The following is a 26,275-nucleotide window of genomic DNA, read 5'->3' as shown; positions in this document are numbered from 1 at the left end:
TTGAATTCCACATCATCCCTAATGATAGCTGATGTCACCGAATTCAAACATCCCAATGAATATTGCAGTTCAATTATATATTTCTCTTGTTATATTTGTGTGTTTCCCAAGTCCATTAATCCTTGGTTTCCTTTTCTTAGAAACAAAGAAAACATTCGTCAAAGAAGCACACATCTCTTCTTTCTTACAGATGAATAGATTTAGCCCTTTTCTATGTTATTGGGCATCTAGCTGTGTAGCCACCTTGAGAGGCTACTTTTGTAGGCTGGAGTTTATAGTAATCTTCTTCTCTATGCTCTCCAGACTGTAACACTTAATAGGGTCAGGAATAGCTCCAAGCTTTCCTTCACTAAATCAATCAATCAATCAATCAATCAATCAATCAATCAATATACTCTAAGTAAAATGAATGAGCAGTGAGATGTACCCCACCAGCAAGCCAGTATCTTTCAATCATTTAAGATATCCCCTGTCCTAGAATTAGTATACTGCCATCTCTCCTCCTAGTTCCTTTAATATATATCAGTTTCATGAGAGGCAATTCAAATGTTCCAAGCCTGATATAGTCTGCTCAACTTGCAAGTGTTGTTGCGGCAGCAAAACGATGTGGCAGTCAGTAGAGGGTTAAGAAGAATGTTAGTTTGTAGCCTGCTTATCTCTATTTCCCCCTTGCTTATTAAAGTAACAAGAATGAATTCTAATCATGCTCTTCCCTCCATCCTTAAAGATGCTCTTTGATGGGTTGAAACTGAGGTCATCCTGGAAGTAGGCAGAAGATGCCAATGCAGTTGCTTCCGCTCTGCAGGACATTCTTCCCATGGAGACTGTTAGAGAATGCTCATTATTATGATCAATAATTCAGCCCTCTTCTGTGTGCCTTTTGGGTTAACTGTGGGTATGGCGCATGCTTCTGGCCTCCATGTTTTCATGTACTCCCCACCCCATTTGGCATACAACGGTCTAAATAATTCAGATGTCAATGCAATCGGAATGAAGCATGCACTCAGAAGACATCCCCAGAACTAAGCAAGCAGTAATAAGAGGTTGGGAAAGAAAAAGAAGGAGAAGAAGAAGCAGGGAATGATTTTGATTTTAAGCTGGTGGACACTCCTGTCACTGGAATAGAAGAACGTTCAAATCAGTGAGGATTCAAATATAAGAAATGAGAAAGTGAGCAGCAAGTTCACTTCGCTCTCTCCTTACACAGTTCCAAGTGCGACCTGCTGACTTCTATGGGGAATAGAGTCATAGAATCATAGAGTTGGAAGAGACCACAAGGGCCATCCAGTCCAACCCCCTGCCAAGCAGGAAACACCATCAAAGCATTCTTGACATATGCCTGTCAAGCCTCTGCTTAAAGACCTCCAATGAAGGAGACTCCACCACACTCCTTGGTAGCAAATTCCACTGCCGAACAGCTCTTACTGCCAGGAAGTTCTTCCTAATGTTTAGGTGGAATCTTCTTTCTTGTAGTTTGAATCCATTGCTCCGTGTCCGCTTCTCTGGAGCAGCAGAAAACAACCTTTCTCCCTCCTCTATATGACATCCTATGCCATGCAAAGAGGGCTGGCAGGCAGTGATGTTTGCTGGTGTGCCCAGTGCTGCTTACCTCAAAGCATGCATCAGTGACATCCTGGGTGGACCAGAAACGCCCTGAGTGCCACTCATTGCACTAGAAGCATTAGGAGGAGTGATTGACAACATGGCTTGGCTGAAGCTAAATACAATGCACGCTGCTAATGCACATTACGTTTATACATTACTAAACATTCTGAGATGGTTAAAACTTTGGAGATACTGGACAAGGTTATATTGGCTCATTAAGGAGGGGGAATGTACACAGATCTTTTAAAACAAGCAAGTTAAAAAAAAATACATCACCACCACCACACAAACTCCAGTAAGAGGTCACAGTAGGATATTCAAAATGATCCAATTTGCCATAGAACACTCCAGTAGCATTACCAGCCCACACATCCTTTTGTGAGCATTATGGAACACTGTTCATGCAAACAGGGAAGTATGAACTAAAAAATCAAACAAGTCATATGAGCAACCTGATAGGTCTTTAAAAAAATGATCTCTTGAATTTACTTGCTGTTTGATCATAGTTATCCAACCATTTATTCAATGGCTGTTTAAAAAAAATACATCACCACCACCACACAAACTCCAGTAAGAGGTCACAGTAGGATATTCAAAATGATCCAATTTGCCATAGAACACTCCAGTAGCATTACCAGCCCACACATCCTTTTGTGAGCATTATGGAACACTGTTCATGCAAACAGGGAAGTATGAACTAAAAAATCAAACAAGTCATATGAGCAACCTGATAGGTCTTTAAAAAAATGATCTCTTGAATTTACTTGCTGTTTGATCATAGTTATCCAACCATTTATTCAATGGCCCCTTAAAAATACTGGGTGACATTCAACCATGTTTAACTCAGAGTAGACCCATTGAAATTAATCTTCATGACTAAATTAGATCCATTAATTGCAATAGATGTGCTCTTCAGTTGAATCCAACCCAGTAACCAAACCAGAGAAAATAGCAGTATATCATTTTTTTAAAAGCACATACAAACAAGTCCTGCTGCCAGAATGCTTGCTATCTAAAATCTTAGTTATTCAAACACAAAGAATTATATCCAAACCACGTTACAAAATGGCTGGTTCAGATATCCGAACAGGCGAAGTCTGCCCACTTCCTTACTTCTTTGTGTTTTGCTGGTTGGCAGCAACTATGTTGGGCAGGAGAGAGTTTCCCCCTTGTTTCGCTTTTGCCGATTGGCTGCAGCAGTTTCAGGCAGGAGGCATGGAGGGAGAAAGCATGGAATAGAAATGTTCCCATAGGAAAATAATGGGAATCATCAGCTTGTGATGCGAACACTCACCCAACAAACGATTTCTTGGGAACACATTTGTGTTCAGAAAGCAGGACCTGTGTGTATGTGAAAAATGCGTGGACACATGCTAGGGACCTGTTGATATGTCAGCCGATGTCTCTGATGTTTCCATTCATCACAGATAAATAAGACACTATCTGCCCAATAAGTAGAGCTGTCTTCCAAATGCATTTTGAACCTCCAAAATTCACGTAAGCTGTCTTGATCTTCTTGGAGGAAGGACAGAGCACCAATGTGTTAAATAAAGCATTTTCACACCTTCTAAGAGCATGTAGTAAAAGACCCTCTCATAAAGGAATGTTACGAAAACTGCCATGTTTGTAAGGAGATGGTTTCTCTGACTGTTGCCAGCACAGCAGGTACAGAAGGGATTGTGCTCATGAAGTTCCAGCCAAGTTGATCATAGTAAATACTTACTGGTCATGACTTTGAGGTTATAAGGATTTTTCTGCTGGATAGTGTGGGTGAAGGCAAAGCGAGCATTACAGCTGTAGTCAGTCAGGGCATCCTCCTGCATGACATTGGAGAAATACAAGTCACCATTCTGTCCTTGGGAGACACGCTTGTCTTGGTGGATTGACTCCATGGCTGTAAGAAAGAACAATAAATCTTATTGGAACTCACTGCTCTGCACCTTTGTAATGGATAGAACTAGTGGCAATTATCTACTAACTCCAGCAGCCTGGAAAATACATAAATTGATTACTTCCAGCTAGCATTGGACAGCAGAACTCAATTCAAGACATTTCTGATAATCCAAGCTAGGTACTTCAAATTATTACTATGGGTGAAAAGCAACACAAAGAACTAATTTTGCTTACTTGCTTAGTTAACAGAACTGTTATGTCACCTGTCATTAGGACAGTTTCCACGTAGTTCCCAAAAGGATAATAAAAACAATAAAATTGTCTCATAATACGAGTGTTCAGTGACACACATGAGAAAATCCACATAGCTCGCTGCTATAAAGACTAGTTACTTTGTAAATATGACCAGCTGACAGAGTCAGTTTACCCCATGCACATGCAGTCTACATGGAAAAGGAAATATTTAGATTGAGAAGGTAGGTCTCAAATTTATTATGCGAACCAGCTCTTTTTCCAAGAGCTGCAGCTAGGGACATCCCAACAGCAGAGCAATGAGAGTGATAGCTTAGAACAGCATTTTTAAGGGCATTAAGGAAGCAGTGTGCAATATGAGAAGTGCATCTCAGAATCCACTTTGATACTTAATGAGATCCTGGGGTGAGCTCTGGAGGCGTATAACCCAGCTGAGGTCTTGGGCTATCTCTGGCTGAAGCTCCATCTTCCTTTGTATATTAACAAGCAGCAGATATTGAATGTACCACAACCAGATACTTTTCATTTAGTGTTGACAACATGAGAGTGTGGAAAGGTGGAAAAGGTCACTCCTTTGCAGTTGTGCCATAATACTACAGCGCCCCATGAATGGCCAGTACAGACAAGGGAAACAGTAGCATCACCAAGATCAGCCTAAACCATTATACTCATGCTCTGTTAGGGAACCCTCTTCATTTTCGAGTACAGTTCTAGCCTGCTAACCAGTGTGAAGACTTACAGCTACTCATCCAGAAGATAGCTGGAGGCGGCAGTCCAGGAGGGGGATTGCATGCCAAGATAAGATGAGCACCTTCGTGAACCTCTTGAATGTCTAAGTTTTCCTTTGGCCACAAGGGAGACTCTGCAATTAAAAATGCCGCAAAAGAAATTACATACATACACAAAGGTACATGGTGCTAATTTTTGAAACTGCTCCATAGAGTTATGCCTGTCACCATCCCATCGTGTTTTCCACACCTTATCCGGCTCTGCCGTCTAAAGCAGAGGTGGGGAACCTTTTCCATTCCAAGTGCTGCATAACCTTCTGGGAGCTGCATGCCAGTGGTGGGTGGGACTAAAACCATACCCACACCCCTTTCACACACAGGGATACATATTTTCTTCCCAAAGCAAGATCCATCCACATTATTTAATCCTCTTCCCCTTCTGTCAATACCAAAATTTATTCCAACTTTATACTAGCCGATATGGTACTTTACCCCAAGCTTATGCAGTATTAATTTTCTACTAAGATATCACTTAAATCCAGATTTTGGCTTTCTCAGAGAAACAACTGTGGAATAATTTAAGTTTTGAATTATCAAACCACTTTTGGTGTCCAGAAAAGTTATGATTATCAAGAATAAGATATATACTTCCTTGGTATCTAGTAGGGAATCTCCTTCAGAATCTCACCCATGGATCACCCCCGAAAAATCCTAGTATAAAGGATGCTTAAAAAAAAAAAAGCCAACCTTTGAAGAAAGCGAGAAGGAACATTACTCTTGACCAATGAGGCAATTTGTGAGTAACTTGGGAACAAGCAGGGAGGTAGTGACTTAGGTGTTATAAATAACAAATTACAGAATGGAAATGAAGATTAAGCACTGATTCTCTGAGTTGCTGTGATGGAAGGTGACTTCTGCAATTTTGTACAGTAGAACCTCAGAACATGAACATAATCCATTCCAGAAGACGGTTCAACTTCTGAAACGATCTGAGTTCCGATGGGCGGCTTCTGATTGGCTGACAGCTGGTTTTTGCACAGCAGAAGCCACGTCAGACATTCGTGTTCTGAGGAACATTTGATAACCGGAGCACTTACCTCCGGGTTTTCGGCGTTCGAGAGCTGAAACGTTCAAGAATGGAGCCGTTCGAGTTCCGAGGATCCACTGTATTAATTTTGAATGCTTTTTAGCTAGACACTAGAACTAGACGCCAACAGACTGCACATTAACAATTCTCAAATACAAAAAGACCTTGCAAACAGAAATGGCACAGTGTATAAGGTTCTAAAACAATAAGGTTTCTAATAGTGTCATAATTATACTCACTTGAAACCTGCAGAAAGATTTTGTTGGAGATGGCTGTCCCCAAGTCATTCCGAGCAAAACACTGAAATTCCCCTTCATAATCTTCTGGCCTGCCACCGCTACGGAAGTCAACATCCAGTGTACCCGATGACCAATGTCTCATGCTTACTCTTGGGTCCTTTGCAACATTGAAGAACTTTCCATTTCGCGTCCAAAAAAATCTATAAAAATAGTTACATGAAAGAGACAATTACTTTCTTGCACAGGAAGAGCTTTATCCAATACTGCATGGTTTACATGTTATTTTGGATCAATTAACTCTCAGTGCATTCATGAGTTGGATTTCTCTGTTCTACTTTCTAGGAGAAGCATAATGTAAATATATTAGCATATTTTCTTTGTTGTTATTGGTATGAGAGAGGAAATAAAGTGGTCAAATAATTTACACAGGATAGCCATCAGGTGGCATTTGCAAGTCATTTTTTGCAAGGCATTCTTTGCAAGTTATCAGGGCTATTACAGAACTTTTATGATACAAACTCCTCTAAACTACTCCAGAGATAATTTGCAATGGGTATCCCTACAGTGGTCCAATACATGCAATTTAATGAATGACATCTGAGCCATTCAACAAAAAAAACCCCTTGCATTCAAGAGACAGTGTATGCTTACACTCACCATGAAAGGCTGCCAGAATAGCAGTGCAATTCTGACCCACAGTCAGGTGTGGGCTTAGCCATTGCTTTGGTTATAAGCACCTGTTTTGTTATACCATTCTGAGCTCCGCAATGAATGGGTGGGATTCAAATAAATTAGAACTGCACTCACGTGGGAGTGGGGTTCCCTTTTGCTTCGCACTCAATGAAGATGTTGTCCCTCGGATCTACAATATAATCTTTCACAGACTGCTTTGTAATAGTAGGGGGTTGAGGCACTGTAAAGTATATGCAAGAGGGACAGAGAAAAAGAGAATAAATAGGGGGCAAAGGAAGACATTCTCACTTATTGCCATTTGAAACAGCAAATTAATAAGAGCAAGTGCTCTTTCCAACATTATCCATGCCTCTTGCTTTTTGTTTTGTTTTATAAACAAAGACCCTTTACAAACTGAACTATGAACTCCACAGTCCATATATTCTAAAGAAATGCAAGGTTGTTGTCGTATTTGCAGCACATCATAGTTCTCTATGCACTGTTTTTGCCTTCCTGCTTGTGAAAGGTAAGGAGCACAATCCACTGATGTTTCTAGCTTGCAAGCCCTATCAAAATGAATATGAGCTGAGCAAAGACGATCTTCTCAGTGGCTTGCACCCAAGGTCAGATTAAAATGGAAGCTGCTATTGTTATTATAATTATTCATATCACACCATTCATCACAGGATCCATTCATCACAGGATCCATGATCAACTGAACTACAAAAACAGACAAAGCACATTAAAAGCAGAACTCACAATTCAATAAAAAGCACATTCCATCTTTTCACACTACAATACAGAGAAAATGCTTTAAATAGTCAGAAAGCCCAGAAAAAGAGAAATATTTCCAATAGGCGCAGAAGATGCACAATGGCAGTGCTAGCCACATCTCAGGTGGAGGATGTTCCATACATAGAAACGATGTCATTGCCAAAGTAGCTGTCAGATAAGACATAGACCCACGAATTTCAGTAGATTATGGTATTACAAGAGAGGCCCCAGAAAATCTCAGAGTGTGGGCAGGTTATAGAGGGAGAGATGGTCCTACAGGAAACCAGGACCTAAGACATTCAGAACTTTTTATGTCAACACCATAACCTCAAATTGGGCTTGGTAGTAAATAGACAGCCAGTTCAGATCGTTGCAATCCAATGCAATATAGTCTTGAGCAGTAAAAACCCATGAGTGGCTGTGATTTGCATCAGCAGCAATCTCTGAACAGTCTCCAAGGGCATCCCTACATAGAACACATCAGAAACAGCTACAGTAGGTGAACTGGCCACAGCTGGATAAAGGCACTCCATGCCAATGAGACTATTTGGGTCTCTTATGGCATGGAACAATCAAGAACCTCCTTCCTCGACTCAAATACTTCCCTAAGACAGTGGCTTGTACATACTATATTTTCGAGCTCTGCCTTCCTTTGTAGGTGAAAGTATTTTTCCTGATGCAAAACCACACATTCGAACTGCTCACAGATTAAATTGGAACACCATCTCCTCTGCATGACTGAATGGAGCTAGAGGTTCTAGGGGTTCTCCTCACCCTTTGGAACTGATTTGGGGAGGCCATGAGCTGCACATGGTGGGAGGGGGAAATGTTCAACTGTGCAAGCATAAATCCTTCCACTGGTGGGACACATTAGTTGGATACAGCCCAGAGTCTGGCAAGCCTGAAAGCATGGACACATTACTCTTTCCCCAAGTATATGCATTTTAAAAACATTGTTTGGTTGGACAACTACACTGCAAAATTCAGAAAAATGTGGATTTTGAAGGATAGCTGTGTTTCAGTTTGTATATTTGTTTTGAAACTGTGAAATTGATAGATTTGGCTTCATATGCTAACTGAACTCAATTCTCCCCATCCTTAGTGATGGCTGACATCACTGAATTCAGACATCCAACAGACTTCCAAAGGGCTTGTTGTTACCACCAATCAGCTGATCAGCACCGACAGCGAGTCCCTTTGCACTTTTGACAGATGGGTAACTCCAATTTTAACCATACAGTGGTACCTCGGTTTATGAACACAATTGGTTCCGGAAGTCTGTTCATAAACTGAAGCGTTCATAAACTGAAGCGAACTTTCCCATTGAAAGTAATGGAAAGTGGATTAATCCGTTCCAGACGGTCCGCGGAGTAACCGTTCATAAACTGAAGCGAACTTTTCCATTGAAAGTAATGGAAAGTGGATTAATCCGTTCCAGATGGGTCCGCAAAGTACTTAAACTGAAGTGTTCATAAACTGAAACATGGGTGTAATTGGTTCCGGAAGTCTGTTCATAAACTGAAGCGTTCATAAACTGAAGCGAACTTTCCCATTAAAAGTAATGAAAAGTGAATTAATCCGTTCCAGATAGGTCCACGGCATTCGTAAACCGAAAGTTCGTAAACCGAGGTGTTCATAAACCGAGGTTCCACTGTAGTTTAATGAGACATATGAACTGGGCCAATGAGTGCCATTTCTGGCCAGCTACTTTAAGAGACTATTCCTCTTCTCTGCCCACATTTAAAGGCACACACTTCTTCCTGCAAAATCCAACCAAGGCTACTTGGCTGGATAACTTTCAGGTGTAAGCTGGGACAGAAGACTTGCAATCTGCTGCAGAAAATGAGTTCTAGAAAAGCATGAGATGACTAGTGGTTACAGTCAGATGTACCAATGTTGGTCTGCATTTACTGTTGATCTGCCCCTTCTCGCAGCAACAATTTCCTTTCTGCAAGCAGACAAGTCTTTGCAAGATCAAGTGCAACAACAGAGGCTGCAGAAATCAGCAAAGAAATTTTTTTCAGTATCTAATATCAGTGAACAGGCACACTGATAGCAAAGTACTGCATGACAGACTTGCCATAACGACTAGGTTATGGTACCAGACAAAGCCATACCTGGACCTACAAACTCTATATGCCAATGCCCCGCAATGTGGTGCTCCCAAATTGCTTGATCTTCACATAATTATCATCTGATAATACAAGTATGGGAAGAGAAGAACCAGGACAGGAAAGAAACACAGAAAAACAAGAACATGCAGATGGAGTCAAGAAGGTCATCCCAAGAGAGTTGAATCCACATGTCATCTGCAAATATATGTAAGGTGCCACAAAGTAAGTTCACCCTAGAGTGAAGCTCAATAAGAAGGTTTGGCTCCTGGAATTACACCTGGAAAAGCTGTCCCCAAAGTTACTATGATGCACCATCTCCATATGTATGCATAGGACAGCAGAGAACTGGGATAGGTAAGCTGCAATGGAGCACTGCTGCTCTCATCAGTTGTGGTGTATTGGAGGGGGAACATCGGAATGCAGCTCAGTGATCCCCCCTCCCCTAAAGTAGGAGTAATTATGTCATTGGCTTGGCTTGGTGTTAAGTCTAGCCTGCTGCCTGAGAACAAGCCACAGTATTCAATTTCTCCTGGGGTTTTCTCTCTCCAGTGGCCATTATATAATATATTTTCAGACTGCCAATGGCTTTAATAAGCTTTCCTCCCTCACACACACTCCTCTACCTCACACTGAGTTCAAAAGGAAACCCAAACCACGCATAAGAATTGGGGGTGTTGGGGAAGAGGGCTGTCCCCCCCCATCCAGAAGCAAGAAGGCCTCTCTACAAGTAATTAGGGCTCAAATATGACCTGGAAGCTGTACGCCGGCTCCCTCGGCCAATAATGCGAGATGAGCGCCGCAACCCCAGAGTCGGTCACGACTGGACCTAATGGTCAGGGGTCCCTTTACCTTTACCTTATATCTAAAATGATCCACTTGGGTAATTTTTACTAGGACAATATGCTGAGGAGATAACAAAAACTTTCATGATTCACAGAACTCGTCCTCAACTAAGAATGCCTAGATGCCTAAAGAACAGCTCTGTACAACTAGAAAGCTTGATAAGCTATCTATATAGTTAAGTCAATATAAAAGCTTCATTCAAACGGTTTTGTATTTTACCTGTATTTGATGTTAACGTAGCAAGTACCGTATACTAAAATAACAAAGTTTTCTTCGTTTGGTTAGAACAGGCTTCCTCAAACTCGGCCCTCCAGATGTTTTGGCCTACAACTCCCATGACCCCTAGCTAGCAGGACCATTGGTCAGGGATGATGGGAATTGTAGTCTCAAAACAGCTGGAGGACCAAAGTTTGGGGATGCCTGGGTTAGAATATGATACAGCTTTTCTATGTTACCATCCAAGTGCTGAAGATCAAGCTTCAAAAACTCAGACTCCAGTGTTTAGTGCTATTAACCATGCAAGTAATGCCCATCCTATGGCCCTGTTTCACTTTGGGCTTCTTGGCTGTCTGCTATGTACATGGTTACTATGCACAGTGGTCCTGTGTGTTCTCTCCCCCCCCGCCCCCCCAAAAGAACTGGAGACAGCTGCTTTGGAGAAAAAACAAGTCAGTAAGTAAGACTTACATGTATCTTGAATACTTGCTGTTAGTTCCAAGGTGTAAGCGTATTTTTAAAAAAGAAAGAGAGAGGGTGGGTTAGTCTAACACATTTTAGATCTAGTATGTATATATAGCTATCTAAAAAAGTGGAATTGAAAACGTAGCATTTTAAGGATGGCAATGATTAGCTTATGTCGAGCTCCTGTAAAAAGTTACGTAAAACATCAACAAAAGTGTAAAGAGAAATTAATAGGTTACAGTTAATGCCTCAAGACCACAAAGGCAATTCAAGACTTTTAAGAGGTAGCTCTGTGCCACTCCAGATGGTTTTGGACCACTAGTCTCACCATCTCAGACCATTCATTGCACCAGATGTGGCTGATGGGAGATGGGCTAGAGGGCCACAAGTTCCTCTTCGTGTTTTAAAGGATGGATGAAAGCCTCAAACAAGATCTACTTCCAGTTTCTTGAGAGTGGCTTAAGCATGTGAAAGATCAGGCTGAGGCCTAGCCCACAGGTTCAAACATTCTTTCTATACGATGTGGCCAAGACCATCCTCAGTTACATGTATGCCTGGTCCCTTGGAGAATTTAAAGTATAGCCCGCTTGCCAGTAGCTATTTCCACAACCACTGTAACATTTTTTTTGACACAACAATTAAAGTGGGAAGTTGTTTATGGAGATACTAATGACACATATTCCATACAGATAGGGAGACTTCATGAGGAATCACTTTGGTCCATGCGAACCAAACCAGACAACATTAGAAATTAGGAGCTAGCATACTTGTGAGGTTAACCATGCCATTTAGACTTCCAAAAATCATTTAAAAACTCTAAACAGCAACCATGAAGTGTGTGGGGGGGATCAGGATTGGGGGCATGGAACCAACCCATTATTTCCCTGTTAAAGTCCCACTAAAAATAAGAAGTGCCTGCTCCCTCTCTCCCATTGAAGCCAATGGCCAAAGAACCCCTTGGTTTATCTTTTGAATGGTTTCTACTTTTTACCTACACGAGTATAGTAACAATGTGAAGTGGATCACACCTACTGTCCCTACAACGATGTTATTGGCCCCACCCTAAGATGTCCAAACATTAGCTGAAATTGATTCGTTATTCCTATTCTTATCCTCTGCTTTTTTAAATCAATTACCCATCCATGAGATTGGAAATTCTCTAATTCTATGGCTACTAAGTTTCCCTAGGAGTCTCCAGTTTCTGTAAGTATATCTGTTGGGTTGTCCCTTCATACATACTGTATTTGCCAACAGCTCCAAAATTCTAAAGATGGTGAAGCAAGGCTTTCTCGTGCCGACATCTATGTTTATCATCAGCCTCCTCTTAAGAATCCCTTTGTCTGAATGCAGATGATGCTCAAGTTTGATTCAATATTTTTTCAGCTGCCTCTCCAACATGATCAAGGGGAGGTTTGCTGGCTAAACAACTCAGAATACAAATCTGATACCCTGGCTTCACTGGTGGACATTTGCTCTAACTCACCCCTGCACCTGTAGGAACCACTAATCTCTACGAAGGAGGGAGGGCTTGAGGGTCTGGGTTCAAAAGGAAAAGAGAGCTCATTTGTGTGGAGAGTCATCAATTTGCAAACTTATCATAAACCCAGAGCAGCTGTAGCTATTTATGCACCACCTGCTCGATTTAGTAAAACCTGAAACCTTTCAAGTTCACAAATAGGAGTGATGAATTAATTAGCTGAGCCTCTGCCACAAACAATGGGCAGGCACCAGAGGGCTAAGGGAGACAGAGCACTTTTCTGTGTTTAATAAAAGGAAGATTAAAAATCCAATTCCCTAGCAGCTTGAAGAAGGAAAAGGGGACTCTAGAGCCTGATGCATGCAAAAGGGAAAGAAAACCTTTGAAATGGGCCCAGCTGGGTGAGGCAGATGTATTGCAGATCCCTTAATGTTTTCTGTATCATCCTGTTATAAGGTCCTGTGTTGAGCAACACTGCTTTGAAGTAGGCAATACTTCAAAACATTTGTCAAACCATCTCACCAAAAGGAGGTGCACTGCATCCCCCCAATACATAGCTGCTAAGTTTTCCCTTTTCTCGCGAGGAAGCCTATTCAGCATAAGGGAAAATCCCTTAAAATAAGGGATAACTTGGCAGCTTTGCCCCAATATCTGCTGCCTAGTAGGATTGCTCAGCTGTCCAAAAAGCACAAGTTGAAATGAAGTGAAAGTCTAAGCATGATTATGCAAAAGGATGTCCCAATGAGCTCCATGGCTCATACTCTCTAGTAAACATACTTAAGACTGCAGCCAGACTTAAGACTGAAAATGTTCCAGTTGATCACTTAGCTTTGTTTAGGGAAAGGGGTAAGACTAGGGACACCACTTCATATACATTTTCAACACAGGCCAAGTGACGACATGTGCATGTTATATAAGAGGCACAGCAGGATGGCATCTGAACATTGCTCCTTGTATGTGTGACACATCTTTATCATGCAACAGCCTCAACACAGCAAATGGAAAGCTGTAAAACTGACATAAACAGCACATGAAACTGTTTTGCAGTTACATAACCACCAACAAAGAGCTAATCTTATACATCTCCTGCCCCAAGCGGACTATTATTGGAATTAAGTGATAATAGATGGAAGGTGCTTTAGAAATGCAAAAGTTTGTTTAAATGCAAGCAAGCAAGCTTTAGAACAAGTACCGAGTGTGCCTTTTTTCTTTTCTAAGGTCATATTACACTCATTCTTCCATTCAAAAGGAGGGGGAAACCTGTTACCTGTCAGAAGTTCTCAATCTCTCTCTCTTTTTAGAAAGTACTTGTATTTGATTCTACTGCCCCTGTGTTCCTTTTCCAAGACTCGCCTATCAGAACAAGTAGTGAGCTTTTTGATTAAGTTTAACCCGAAGCAATCAAAGCTTGTGCCCCAAAGAAAATTATTAGTGCCCTCATCATGAAACTCAGTGTCAGTTAGGCCAGGGGAGCCTTAAACTTTGCCCTTCCCAATGTTGTTGGACTACAATGCCCACCATCCCTGACAATTAGCCATGCTGTCAGAGGCTAATGGGGGTTGAGTTCAATAACATTTGGAGGGCCATGGGTTCCCCACCCCTGAGTTAGACAATGCCAAAAGACCTTTCAACAAAATCTGCATTATATTAAACCAATAAAGGACTAGCAGTGCAATCTGATGCAAGTTGGCTGGGAAGAAAGTTCCACTGTGTTCTCTCATAGGGAAGCGTTCATAGCTAAGATTGTAGCCTAAGTGTCTTCATTCAGTACCAGGCCCCAGTGACCACAATTGTGTGATTGACTCTGAAACAATATTGGTATGAAAGTTCCATTAAAAATTCTCCTTTGGAGTGTTTGCTTAGTTCTGTTTGAGCTGAGAAACTTTATCTGCTAATGCAACAGAGCTTTGTCCATTAACAACAACAACAGCAACGTTTTCTTTGGTTACCAAAGTACATACGTTGTCTCAATTTTCAGATCATAAAGTCCTTTCTATAGATCAGACACATTCCATGTGAGACTTGAATGTTGAAGGTTGGGGAGAAGAGAGGTAGGGAGAGAACTCTGTTTCTTTAAACCAGTTTCCTGCTAAAGCAGTTTTTGCTAATTCGGTTATCTTAAGCATGGCCATGACACCCACTGCTAACTAATGCCAGGGTGGGCACCCATGCTTAGAACTCTTCTTTTACATTTTCTGTGAAGAATAGGGGTGTGCAATAGATGCTTACAACCAGTTTAAAACAACAGCAAAACAAAACTTCTATCAGATTGCCTGGGGGTGGGGTGGCCTAAAGTCACATGATGCAGCAGCCTTGTTGAAAATTTTAGCTGAGCTTTGTATTATCCATGCATAGTAAACAAAAGAAATAAGATACTAAAATAAACTATTATTAAATGCATCCAGTCCTCATGAATGCAAATAATATTGCTTAGACTCAGAAACCTAAAGGCAAATATGTGTTCTTTCAAAATGTTTAAACTATACATTTCCACTCAATATTCATGAAAAGTCTGGTGATTCATACCTCTTCAAATCTTCTTTTCTTTTTATTTGTACGTTAAACATTTCAATGTTTCAGGTACAAATAATAATAATAAAAGATTTGAAGAGATATGAATCACAATAGTTTTCATGATTGTTGAAATTTCACAATAAGGATGCTGGGCAGGTGTAAATGTCTGTATACAATGTATACAGGAAATATATACCGGTACAAGATCATATGTAAGAGGTCCTTATACCATCGGGTAAACTGGTAAAGCATACATATAGGCAAGCAAGCATATATTGTATATAAATTAGGGAAAATTCAGATCCCTTAGTCCAAATCTCAGGTAAAGGGTGCTGACCACACCAGCTTTTACTGTTTCTGAGATGAGATGAAGGTGAGTTAGGAGCCTATTTGTATGCCAGGAATTCATGAGTCTCTGACTACAAACCACCATATGAAAGTACCGGTAGGATTAATTCAGTGTGATTTGAACTCAGAAAGTAAACCACAGTTACCAGGTTCAGCTACAACAGGATGCTAGTTACCACGTGGTAAGGGCCAGGTGTTCTTTTTGAACCTTCCCCTTTGGAGAAGAACAATGGCTCAGTAGTAAAACATGCAGATGGTCCCAGGCTGAGTCCCAGACATCTCCAGGGAGGGCTGAAACCTTAGATAAACCGCTGTGAGTTACTGCACCCAATACTGGGATAGATGGACCAATGATTTGATTCCATATAAGGCAGCTGTATATGTTCCTAGTAGGAGTCAAGATTAAAACATAAAGCAATCCCAGACAAGAGCTGAAGAGTTCCTGAGATCTACTTTTCTAGGTCAAATAATAAAAAGAAATAGAGGCTGCAGTACATTGGTCTGAAAATGGCTTTTCCATATTGAAAGTTGCCTGGGTGTTTTTTTTCCTCTTTACTGGAATAGTTTGGTAGCCGTTCCACTAATAACCATTTAAACCAGCAGTAACAGCCATGTTACACCTGCTAGTACAAAAAGAGAGGTGATCTATTTACATGACCAAGAAGACTACAACCGAACATTATGGCCAGGCACCCAGCTATTAGTTGCCTTTCTGGCTGGACAATCATAAACACATAATGAGCTGAAATGAAAATATAACCATCCTCCCAACATATAGAAAACAGATTGGGCCATGGAATGAAACCATCAGGCAATATGGACATCTGAAATGTTCTTTGAATATGTCATGTGTTCTGGGTCCATTTTACATTCTGTGAATTTGCCTTTATATCTTTTGTGTAACCTCTTTAGCCCCAAACAGTTGAATATAAATATAGTCTAGTTCAAGTTACAGATTCTGTTTTTTTACCCAGTTATGTGCTTCTAAGGACATTTGTCATAAAAGCTTGACTATCTTCAAAGATAGAACAAAAAAAGTCAAGGCAAACATCCAGTCTTTTCTCTAACCACTGAAGTGAATAACTCCCCAGGGCAGCTTTCCTCAACCTATTATTGGGACTACATTATGGTGTGCCCAATAGGCAGGGATGTTGGGACTTGTAGCCCAGCAACATTTGAAGACCTCAGGCTGGGGTCAGCTGTCCCAGAGATGGAACTGAGAAAGTAAATAAATGAATGAATAAACAATCAGTGGACTTACGATCCCGAGGGACTTCAATGGCTCTGATGAGGTGATGAAAGTATAAAGCGAGCACCACTCCCGTATAGGTTAGGAGATATCTTTGCATTACCATTTTGAATATTTGGCTAAGATCCTACGTCCCCAGTTTCCTCCAACAAGGCAAAGTGGTGTCTTACTACCGTAGTGCAGCAGGATACTATGATTTACTGTAAAAAGAAAAGAAAAATATTTAATGACATGCAACTAAGATTCATACACGCTGTATTCATCTTTCTTAAAAAAAAATATTTGGAGGAAGACTGCAAAAGGCAAGCAAATTCCACATTTCACTTAGCCTTTTGTACCCTGGTAACTAAGAAGAGGGTCTCACACAAAGGATTAAGCCACTTCCCCCCCTGACCTTTTCACAGAAAGTCTATTCAGTTCTAATAGACTGGGTAAATAGACTCTTCATATTACTCTACTAGCTCTACATGACACCTTATTTTAGAGGAAATAAATAAATAAAATGTTAACATTCAGAATTGTAAATGTAGTTTATGCCCCAGATTCTTAAGATTTGTTCTCAAGAATAGCCCTAGTGAGGTTTGTTAAGTTACTTGACTTGCGTTCAGGCACACATGTTTTCCTCTTTCCTCTTTGCAACTAACACTCAACATTCTGTGGCTTCCGAGAATGCTCAGCCCTTTAAGAAAACAACACAAAAATACTTTTTGTATACTGTAAGTATACTGTAATTATTAATAATAGTACTGACTTCAGCATTCTGCAACAGCATATGCTACCAGGTCAACTGTCACTTTTGTATTTACTGTACTGAGAAAATGATGCTCAGATGCAACTTCTCTTGGTGAGGAAGCTTTCCACTTTTTAACTCAACTTTCCAGATGGCTTGAGATAGGAAAGGTGAAAAGGATTGCACAACAGGGAGTGTCCAGAAAGAGACACAGCATCACCTTTCTTCTGCTTAACCTTCAATTTGTGTAGCAGTTTTGTTTGTATGTTCTGTCTTATCTCACTGGCAGAAGTCAGCCATTGTCCACTTAGATCTTGGAAGCGACTTCTGTGTACACACCCAATGATACAGAACTTAGTGCTTTTTTAAAATTCATGAAAATGACACCACCTTTGTCAATGGGAAAGAGACTAGGGGAGAACAGCACAGACCAGTTTGTAAGACACAGGCTGCATCTGTTCTACTGAAGCCTTATTCTGAAGGGCTGAGATGCCCAGCCACCATCACTCTGGTGTTAGCATATTGAACTTCCCAGTACCTCTCAGAAAAGAGAGAAATGCTATTACCATAATCATGAAAAATGTGCGAGAAACTAGTGATATTAAATAATAGGCCAGAAATTCTTGCAGGGGTGCAGCTGCTACATCAGGCATCCCCAAACTTCGGCCCTCCAGATGTTTTGGACTACAATTCCCATCATCCCTGACTACTGGTCCTGTTAGCTAGGGATCATGGGAGTTGTAGGCCAAAACATCTGGAGGGCCGAAGTTTGGGGATGCCTGTGCTACATGATGCAGAATGCTGTAGGTGGTGGTTTTTAAACCAATAGGAAAAAACCAATAATAAAGAACTGGAAAAATATTCCCTTGGTCATTAAAGATATGTCTGCCTGACAGCTTGCCATGTTCTTCCTTATTGCTATAAGATCTGCTCAGGAATTGAGTAGGTGCCCTGGGAAATCTCAGGCATCCTTTATCCTATACTCAAGTATTCTTCATACCCCTATACTCAAAGCAGAAAAGCTGTTTGCTGGTCCTCTGCAAAGCATGATCACAGAACTAGAAAAAAACAAGCACACTACGTGTGTGCACTGTACCAATTAGATATTCTGGAACACCACATTCATCTAATCCCCTAAATGAGGAATATAGGAAGCTGCCTTATACTGTCAGAGCTTTGGTCTATTTAGCTCATCATTGTTCACTGACTGACAATGGCTCTCTGATGCAACAATGGCAAATTGGTGGGTTCAGTGGTAGGCAGCAAAGGGGGAAAATGGGTGCAAGTGCTACCTATTATCTCATCAGTATCGCTGGAATGTTGATTGTTAGGAAGTCACAAGAGGGACATGCAACAATCTATTTCAATGTGCAGTGCTCCTGTTCAGGATTCTAGCCAACCACTCCTGTCTTCTATTGGGCATTGCCAACATTCACACATTTATCAATTTCGGAAATTCAAGGTAACATATACACAATCATGGATCTACTTTTGAAGTAAATACTGTACCATCATACTTAATGAACATTATAAATTATAAATCATTTTACCAGCTAATATAATTCATTGTGTTGTTATCAAATTAAGCATCAAGTAAGTGCTTACATGCGGGGGATTCTAGCCTTCATAGGCTATAAACTTATCTTCCAGTGCAAGATTGCTCATCTCTAGCACAATGACTGAGTGAAATAACCAAGATGGTTACAAAACAGACATCCCATGACAATTTCAGGCTGAGAAACATTCTGACAAGTCTTGACTTAACACGCACATCCTTCACTCTGGTAATGTGGATTTAAAGGCAATATAAATGGGGATAAATCACTCAGCTTCAAAACACCAAAAACCTGCTCCACAAAACTACTACAATAACTCATCAGAGCTTGCCTCATCCCTGATTTACAGTTTATCTTGAATAGAGCTATAAATATCTGGCTTCCAGCAGTTAGACACGCAGACACATTTGCTCATATCTAAAATAAAAACAAAGCTGTATGAGAAAGCATCCCCAGACTCGTCTTTCTGCTCTGTGTCCTTGTCAGAGTTTACAGTTGTTGCACATGGACAATGGTGCAAGAGGAAACTATTGGTAAGGCAAGGAAACCCCAGTTTCATGAAATATAAATAAGTAGCAGTGGTTTTGGCTGCAGCTCATCAATGCAAATAGCAACCTGAATGGATATAAGAACATGAAGGCATTATTGCACCGCTAATAGTTCATTCAAACGACAATTTTGTCAAGGATGTTTTAAGAACATATTGAGTAGTTTGGACTAAATTGGAGGAAAGCCTTGATGCCGACGTATACATACTGCCCCAAGGAGATGGTGATGAGAAATCACTTTAACAGACTGCCACTTGATATGCTCTTTTGTATATACCAGAGCTTATCTTGTACAGGGAAAAATATATTCTGCAGCTGCAGAGAATGGCAGATGTCATTCTCTTTGCTTCTGCAATATGACCCCATAGGTTAATTCACAATTATTCCCCACCACCTCTCCACAATATGCAGGGAAGGGACCAAGAAATACCCTTATCAAATTTGTGTAATGATGTCTACATTCTCAGTCCTCCCCATGTACAAAAGAAGAGGAATTTAGCAAGGGAGTAACATAGTTTTCCTGGAGTGGTAAAAGTAACACCAGTAGTTTACAAGCAGGATGATAACCATGATTGCTGATTCATGGCCCTGTTGCATTTTAATTGAAGGCAATAGCTGGACTAGGTGAAGAAAAAGCCTAGTTCCTGGAGAATAAATGAACAACTGTTTGCTGCTTACAAACATAACCAGAGAAGAATATGGACTTCAACATCAACAAGCAATAAAATATAGCCAAATATATAAGCACATTAAATCATCCCCAAGCATGCCTCCTATTCTGCTTGTAAATCACTAAAATCTGCAAGTTCATAATGGAAAGAATTCAAGTTTCTAAGACCTCATTAGATCACCTGGTATAAAGACCATCTCACAACTGGAAGACTCCGCCCTCATAACACATTAGTGACAGATTTTAGGCCCTCCTCCAGTTCCTTCCTTAGCAGCCTAAGGCTCCGTTGTATTGTCTCTCTTCATTTCTCTGTGTACAGTGGTACCTTGGTTTACAAACTTAATCCATTCTGGAAGTCTGGTCTTAAACCAAAGGGGTCTTAAACGAAGGCACGCTTTCCCATAGAAAGTAATGATCCATCCATTCCTGATGATGAAAAGCAACACCTAAAACAGCAATTTCACATGAATTTTACTATCTAACAAGACCATTTCTGGGTTAGGGTTAGGGTTAATTTTAGGACTGGGTTAGCGTTAGGGTAAGGATTGAAATTAGGGTCAGGGTCAGTGTTGTTTTATGTTTTCTTGTGATTTCAGGGGCAGGGGCAGGGGCTCTAAGATGCAGCTTCCGGGCTGCCTCCACCTTGCCTGACCCCAGCAACTATTCAGCCTGGCTGCATGCAAGCAGGAGGGGGCGGGGATCTCTCAGCTGTGAAGGGAGGCTTCACGCTGCCTATTGGAGCAGCCCCATCGCACTCCTACTTGCGTGCAAACAGGAGGAGGCAGGGATCCCTCAGCTGGGAAGGGAGGCTTTGTGCTGCCTAACTGAGAGATCCCTTCCCCCTCCTGCTTGCACGCAAGTAGGAATGGGACCGGAGCTGTTCCGATGAGAAGGGAGGCATCCTGCTACCTATCGAAGCAGAACAAAGCAACTTTGTACAACGGCAGGAGAAGCGAGGCTGCTCGCATTGTGGCCCAACCCTCACTGCCGCCGCTGCCCTCCTTCTCCACCTTCCATGCCTGATCCACCGCGCACTGCTTCCCCCCACCACCACCACCACCAAAGAACCAGGAACTCATGGGGCTGCCCAGGCTCATGGAGAAAGGAGAGAGAAGCCTCAGAGGATGGTAAAACGTGGAAAAACAAACAAACAAACAAACAAACAAACCCAAAACCGCAACCCAGAACACTAATTTCCGGGTCTGAAGTGGTCGTAATCCAAAATGTTCGTAACCCGAGGTACCACTTTATTCTGGGAGATGGGGGGGGGGAGGTGAGCTGGTCACAGCAGGAGGGGAGACTCCCTGGATTCTTCAGCAGCCTGCCTCATCTCTGTCTCCTGGCCCTGCTCCTCTTCTGCCTCAGGGTCTGGACTGCCCTCTGCCCCAGTCTCTTCCTGCTCACTAAACACTGTTGCCTCTTCCGTGTCTAACAACTCCTCCTCTCAGTCTGCTCCCTCCACTAATCCCCTGGCACTTAGCCTTTTCCCCTTGAGGGATTCCCCAGCTAGTGCCTCCCACCACTTTTCTGCATGAAAACACACATTGCCAAGGGAATACAGGAAGAGGGTGGGGCTGGCTGAGCTGCCCCAATGGCTGTTACCAAGAGGGGTATGTAACAATACTGTACCAGCAAATGTCTTGGTTATATGCAGGAGTCTTAGATGATATACAGTGGTACCTCGACTAACGAATAACCCTACTTACGAATAATTCTACTTACGAACGATGCAAATTGGGGCCCGCTTACAAATTTCTTTGACATCCGAAGGCCGGATCGGGCCCCCGCCTCCACTGCTAGCGGCCTCCCGCCGCCTTGGGCGCTCGGCCCACGGCCAGATCAGGCCCCGCGTCCGCCGCTAGCAGCCTCCCGCCGCTTCGGGCGCTCGGCCCATGGCCGGATCGGGCCCCGCCAACGCCACTAGCCGGCCTCCCACCAGATCGCTGCCTCCCCCACTTGGCCTACGGCCGGATCAGGCCCCCGCTGCCACCACTAACCTGCCGCCTCACTGCCACCCGCCCACACTCCCTGCACTGAAAGGTACAGTAATGTTTTTGTGCATGCCTTTAAAGTCTTTAAAGTCTCTTTTTCCTAGGCTCCGGAACGAATTAATCCATTCCCAATGCATTCCTATGGGAAACATCGTTTCTACTTACGAATGTTTCTACTTACGAATGTGCACTCGGAACGGATTAAATTCGTAAGTAGAGGTTCCACTGTATTGTAAAACTGGGAGGCTTCCATCAGCTTGCCTTGGGCATCAGAGGAGGCAACCACACCAGATGTTTACAAGGCAGCACTTCCATGCCAGTAATGTAGTCTCTATGGTCAGCAGCTGTGACCACCGAAGGGCCCCTGTGTGCTCCTGCTGCCACCATCACCATAGTCAGATGTGTTGAGTGGTACAGGCTGACAGAGCTGAGGAGCACAGAGGCACCCCTCCCCTCCCTTCAGGTCCTGCTGCACCCCTAGGAGTGGCCAGACTGCCTCCTCCTGCTGCTGCAGAATTCAGGGCTCCGCATAACATAGTGAGAAGCCATGATGGCTTTTCATGGCAGTTCCAGCATTTTCAGGACAGTTGGAGACTACGGAGGTACTATATAGGCATCATGACTTGTAGCCACTGATGGCCTTATCTGCCGCAAACTTGTCATGTGTCAGGGGATTTGTACAACTGAACCCAGAGGCTCAAGGAAGCCAATGAGCTCCTATAGCGAGCTCATCCATTACAGCTTAGGTTTCTGAGCTAGGTAATCCGAGGCAGTACTCTAGATAAGCAGGACTGCAGATCACAACAGACAACTGCATCTTTTCTTTTAATAATATACATTTTGACCACAATCCAGCAAAACTTGGTGTGAATGAGTGCAAGTCTCATTTGATGCCAAACTAGCACAGAATACCTCCACCACCACAAAAGGGGGTGCATTCTTTCGCTCTTACAGAGTGTGCTCTACTTTTAAACAATTTTTCTATAAATCTATTTCTCGGATTATCTTATACTTTTTCTGAGAGGTAAGCCAGTTCCGTAAATTCTAAGATTTTGTAAAACCATTCTTTTTTGCTAGGTGTTGTTGCAGAGGAATGGAATAGTTTTTTTGTCTTATTTAAAAGAGCGGTGCAACACCAACACAGTCTTCGCACTAGAATAACTCTTGTTATATATGGAAAAGTGGAAGCATTAAAATGGTATAAAAAGTTTTTGTTATGAGGAATAGAGTCAAAATAGTTGAAGTCTATGTCTTACCTTCATATTTTATTGTTTATCTTTCTCGTCGAGTTTAATGGAGAGATAAATAGGGAAGTTCAAGAATAAAGATTAGTATAGATTAGAATTTAGCCCGAGTTGTCAAGATCAAAGGGCTAAAAAGTCTGAACATATATTTTTCTTATTGTTATTGTTGTAATAAGTTATATTCGCAAAGAATGAATTTGGATGAAATGGATATATTTTGGTATGCGTATTGTAATGCAATGTAATGTAGGTGTTCATGTGTTGGTAAGTGTTTTGTATGTTTGTATGTAAATCTGTAGAGTAATTTATATGTCGGTGGATGTTCGGATTTAAATAATTTTTTAAAAAAATCTTTAAAAAAACAACAACAAAAATTCCGCAGCTCTTTGCGGAAAGTATGTCTAAAAAACTATTTGAAAAGTTATGGATTGGGGAGAAGGCTAAATGCACAGAGGCAACTGTCCCCCAATCCAGCTGGGTGCAGATAAGTGGTTGGGACAGGGCATGGAATGAATTCCAACACTTCTAATAACAAATCAAAATTCATGAAAATTTGGCACAGCACTACTCAAAACTGGCCAAGTTTACTAGTTTTCACAGACTCTTAGAACTCATACAAGGAAGACATGGCAAGAAAGACAAAAGTTCATAGCACTTATCTATGGCATGTGGCTTATGAATATATTTCCATGCAGCTTTTTTTCAGCCATGATCTACTCTTGGTTCCATTTGCAAAATGTACTGTTAGACTCTGTTACGGATTAAGCCATGTCCTGTATATAATGCCTATCACTAAAATGCATTGGTAATTTACATATGGAAGCCGGCATCTCTCTCTATCTCTCTCTCCCTCTGTTCCTTCAATCAGTGATATGCTAAATTCAGCATCTTATTCTGGGAATCCAACACTGCGGGCGGGCACACACACACACATCAGCAAATCCTTTCTGTTTGTCCCAATTTCACCAGTCAGATTAGAGATTAAGAGGGGTGTGATTTTTTTTTAGCTTGTGATTCCCCAGCGGATGTTCTAAAGATGTTTTCCCAGCTGTCGCCACATATAAATATAACAAAAATAAAAACTTCATGACCATGACTCTCAGCTTCTAACACCTGATATACATGTTACCCAGTATTTCATCTTGTTGGACAGGTATGAAACGAGTCATTATTTGCAAAACCAATTTGGGAGAATAGTAAATTTTCTGAACTAACCGGCAATTTGGAAAGTTGCTTGCCTGCTCTAGATCCCCTTGTGACCCCTCCACAATCCTAGCTCTGACTGCATTGAAAAAAAAAGGTTGGGAGATCAATTCCTGGCATAATATAAAGTTTAGCGTTCACTGACAGAGCAACCTAGGACCAAAGGACTAATTGCACATTAACACTAATGCATTCAATGGGGACCAGCAAATGAGCTTTTGGAGGCAGAAAATTAGAGCAGAGAAGTGGCAAGAAGGGAATCATAACCTATCCCCACCAGCTGTTTTCCCAAAGAAAAACCTCTAATGGCTTTTTCAATTTTGAGTGAAAACACAGCTGGTAGTGAAAGGTTACATGGCCCTCCTCCTGGTCTTCCACTCTAAATGACTTTCTCAATTTCCAAAGCTACTTTAAAAATGGTGCCAGGTGCTAGTAATATACTCAAAGAACCATCCAAAGTCCCTATTGCCACAGTTCTGAGGAGCGGTAAAACCACTGCTGTATCTGCAGCTTGGCCATTCATGGTGGCAGGAGTGGAAGGTGCAGGGCAGATAGATATAGATTAGGCCTGATCGCTGCACAAGCTCCAGGCTGGCACAGCAACTGGGCCCAGATTGGGTTCAACGCTGGTCGGGTGTGACAGTGGCTTAGGACACAGTGGATCTCAAGCCAGCTCAACCCTGCCCCACTTTTGGAGCACCATGTTTCAGGGCTTCCTGCTGGGCTCTGCTGAAAGGGATAGTGCTGGCGGATCGTCTACCTGCACTCATGTTCAGTGGGCGGAAGGGAGAAATCTGCACCAATTGAGTGACACTTGTTTCACTCTGATGATGCTGGCTGGCAGAACACGAACACACACACACACACACACACACACACACACACACACACAATGGAAGACTTTAAATTATATCTTAAAAATATGCTAGAGTAATATATTAGAATAGAAATTAAGTTGTAAATGAACTGTGGAAAATTATAATATGTGAGATGACAGCTAAAAAATAAGATAGACAAGGTGATTAAAATGATATAGAATTTGCTAATTATAAATTTATTAAAGGACCACAAGGAGGGAAACCCGAGGGGGTCCCTATAGACAATGTGAAGGGATTAAGGAATAAGCAATTTGATTTTGTGTTTTTACTTTTTTTTTGTAGTGTTACTATTGTTGTGTTTTCTCTGTATTTCTGTTTTTGTGCTCTTTTTTTCTGTATTCTGAAAAACCTTAATAAAAAATATTATAAAAAAAAGACAGACAGACAGACAGACAGTAGAGGTGTGTGTGGATTGCAACCTCAAACAGTTCCCAAGAGTCAACCTGATGGTGTCTTGTGAAAGCTAAGTAACAAAGGAGATGGGCCATGGTAACTGGTATACTGCATGGGAATTAGGAACTACATTAAGAAGGCAAGTCAGTTTCAAAATGAATGGCATTCACTGTATGATAAAAACGAAAGACAGAAGCTGTCAACCTACAGGCAATGCCATTCATATTTTTGCAGACATGTTAACAGAGTAAACAAGATCCAAATGCAATCTCTCCAAATGTAAGAAATCTCAGTGCCTGACAGCTCCACTGACATCTTTTTATGAGCGGGCAACTCACCGTTTTCCTAGAAGCAATTTGCTGCCATACTTGTGCGAGTGGGTGGTTTGCAGTCAGGAGACACACACAGTGCTGTTTGCCCACAGCTGTACATCAGATCAGAACACAGCCCACGCTGTCCCGACCTTTTCTGTCCCTGAGACTGAGATTCCACCCACACTCTTACTAATGCAAAAACGAAAGGGTTTAGCAGAGAAACGCACAGAGATGCTGACAGTGATATAACTGTGATTTCTTAAATGCATGAC

At 41.7% G+C, this 26,275-nt stretch overlaps 1 protein-coding gene across 25 annotated transcripts in view; it reads right to left on the bottom strand.

The window, feature by feature from the left end:
* The window catches only part of NFASC (neurofascin), a 181,122-nt gene that overhangs the window by 85,609 nt on the left and 69,238 nt on the right, over positions 1 to 26,275 (bottom strand). For 19 of the 25 annotated variants that reach the window (XM_088674276.1, XM_088674284.1, XM_088674279.1 and 16 more), the window contains exons 3-8: positions 16,489 to 16,676; positions 10,895 to 10,912; positions 6,612 to 6,717; positions 5,805 to 6,004; positions 4,490 to 4,612; positions 3,329 to 3,499 (exon numbers count right to left, since the gene is read on the bottom strand). In XM_088674276.1, coding sequence (XP_088530402.1) covers positions 3,329 to 3,499; positions 4,490 to 4,612; positions 5,805 to 6,004; positions 6,612 to 6,717; positions 10,895 to 10,912; positions 16,489 to 16,582 — 712 coding nt within the window. In that variant the 5' untranslated portion in view covers positions 16,583 to 16,676. The remainder of the gene's footprint in view (positions 1 to 3,328; positions 3,500 to 4,489; positions 4,613 to 5,804; positions 6,005 to 6,611; positions 6,718 to 10,894; positions 10,913 to 16,488; positions 16,677 to 26,275) is intronic. The other 6 variants (XM_088674283.1, XM_088674299.1, XM_088674278.1 and 3 more) reach the window with 1 other exon arrangement.

Source organism: Zootoca vivipara, chromosome 7, assembly GCF_965207765.1.
Source record: "Zootoca vivipara chromosome 7, rZooViv2.hap1.1, whole genome shotgun sequence".
Classification (NCBI taxonomy): domain Eukaryota; kingdom Metazoa; phylum Chordata; class Lepidosauria; order Squamata; family Lacertidae; genus Zootoca; species Zootoca vivipara.
This window is presented reverse-complemented; position numbering and strand designations above follow the sequence as displayed.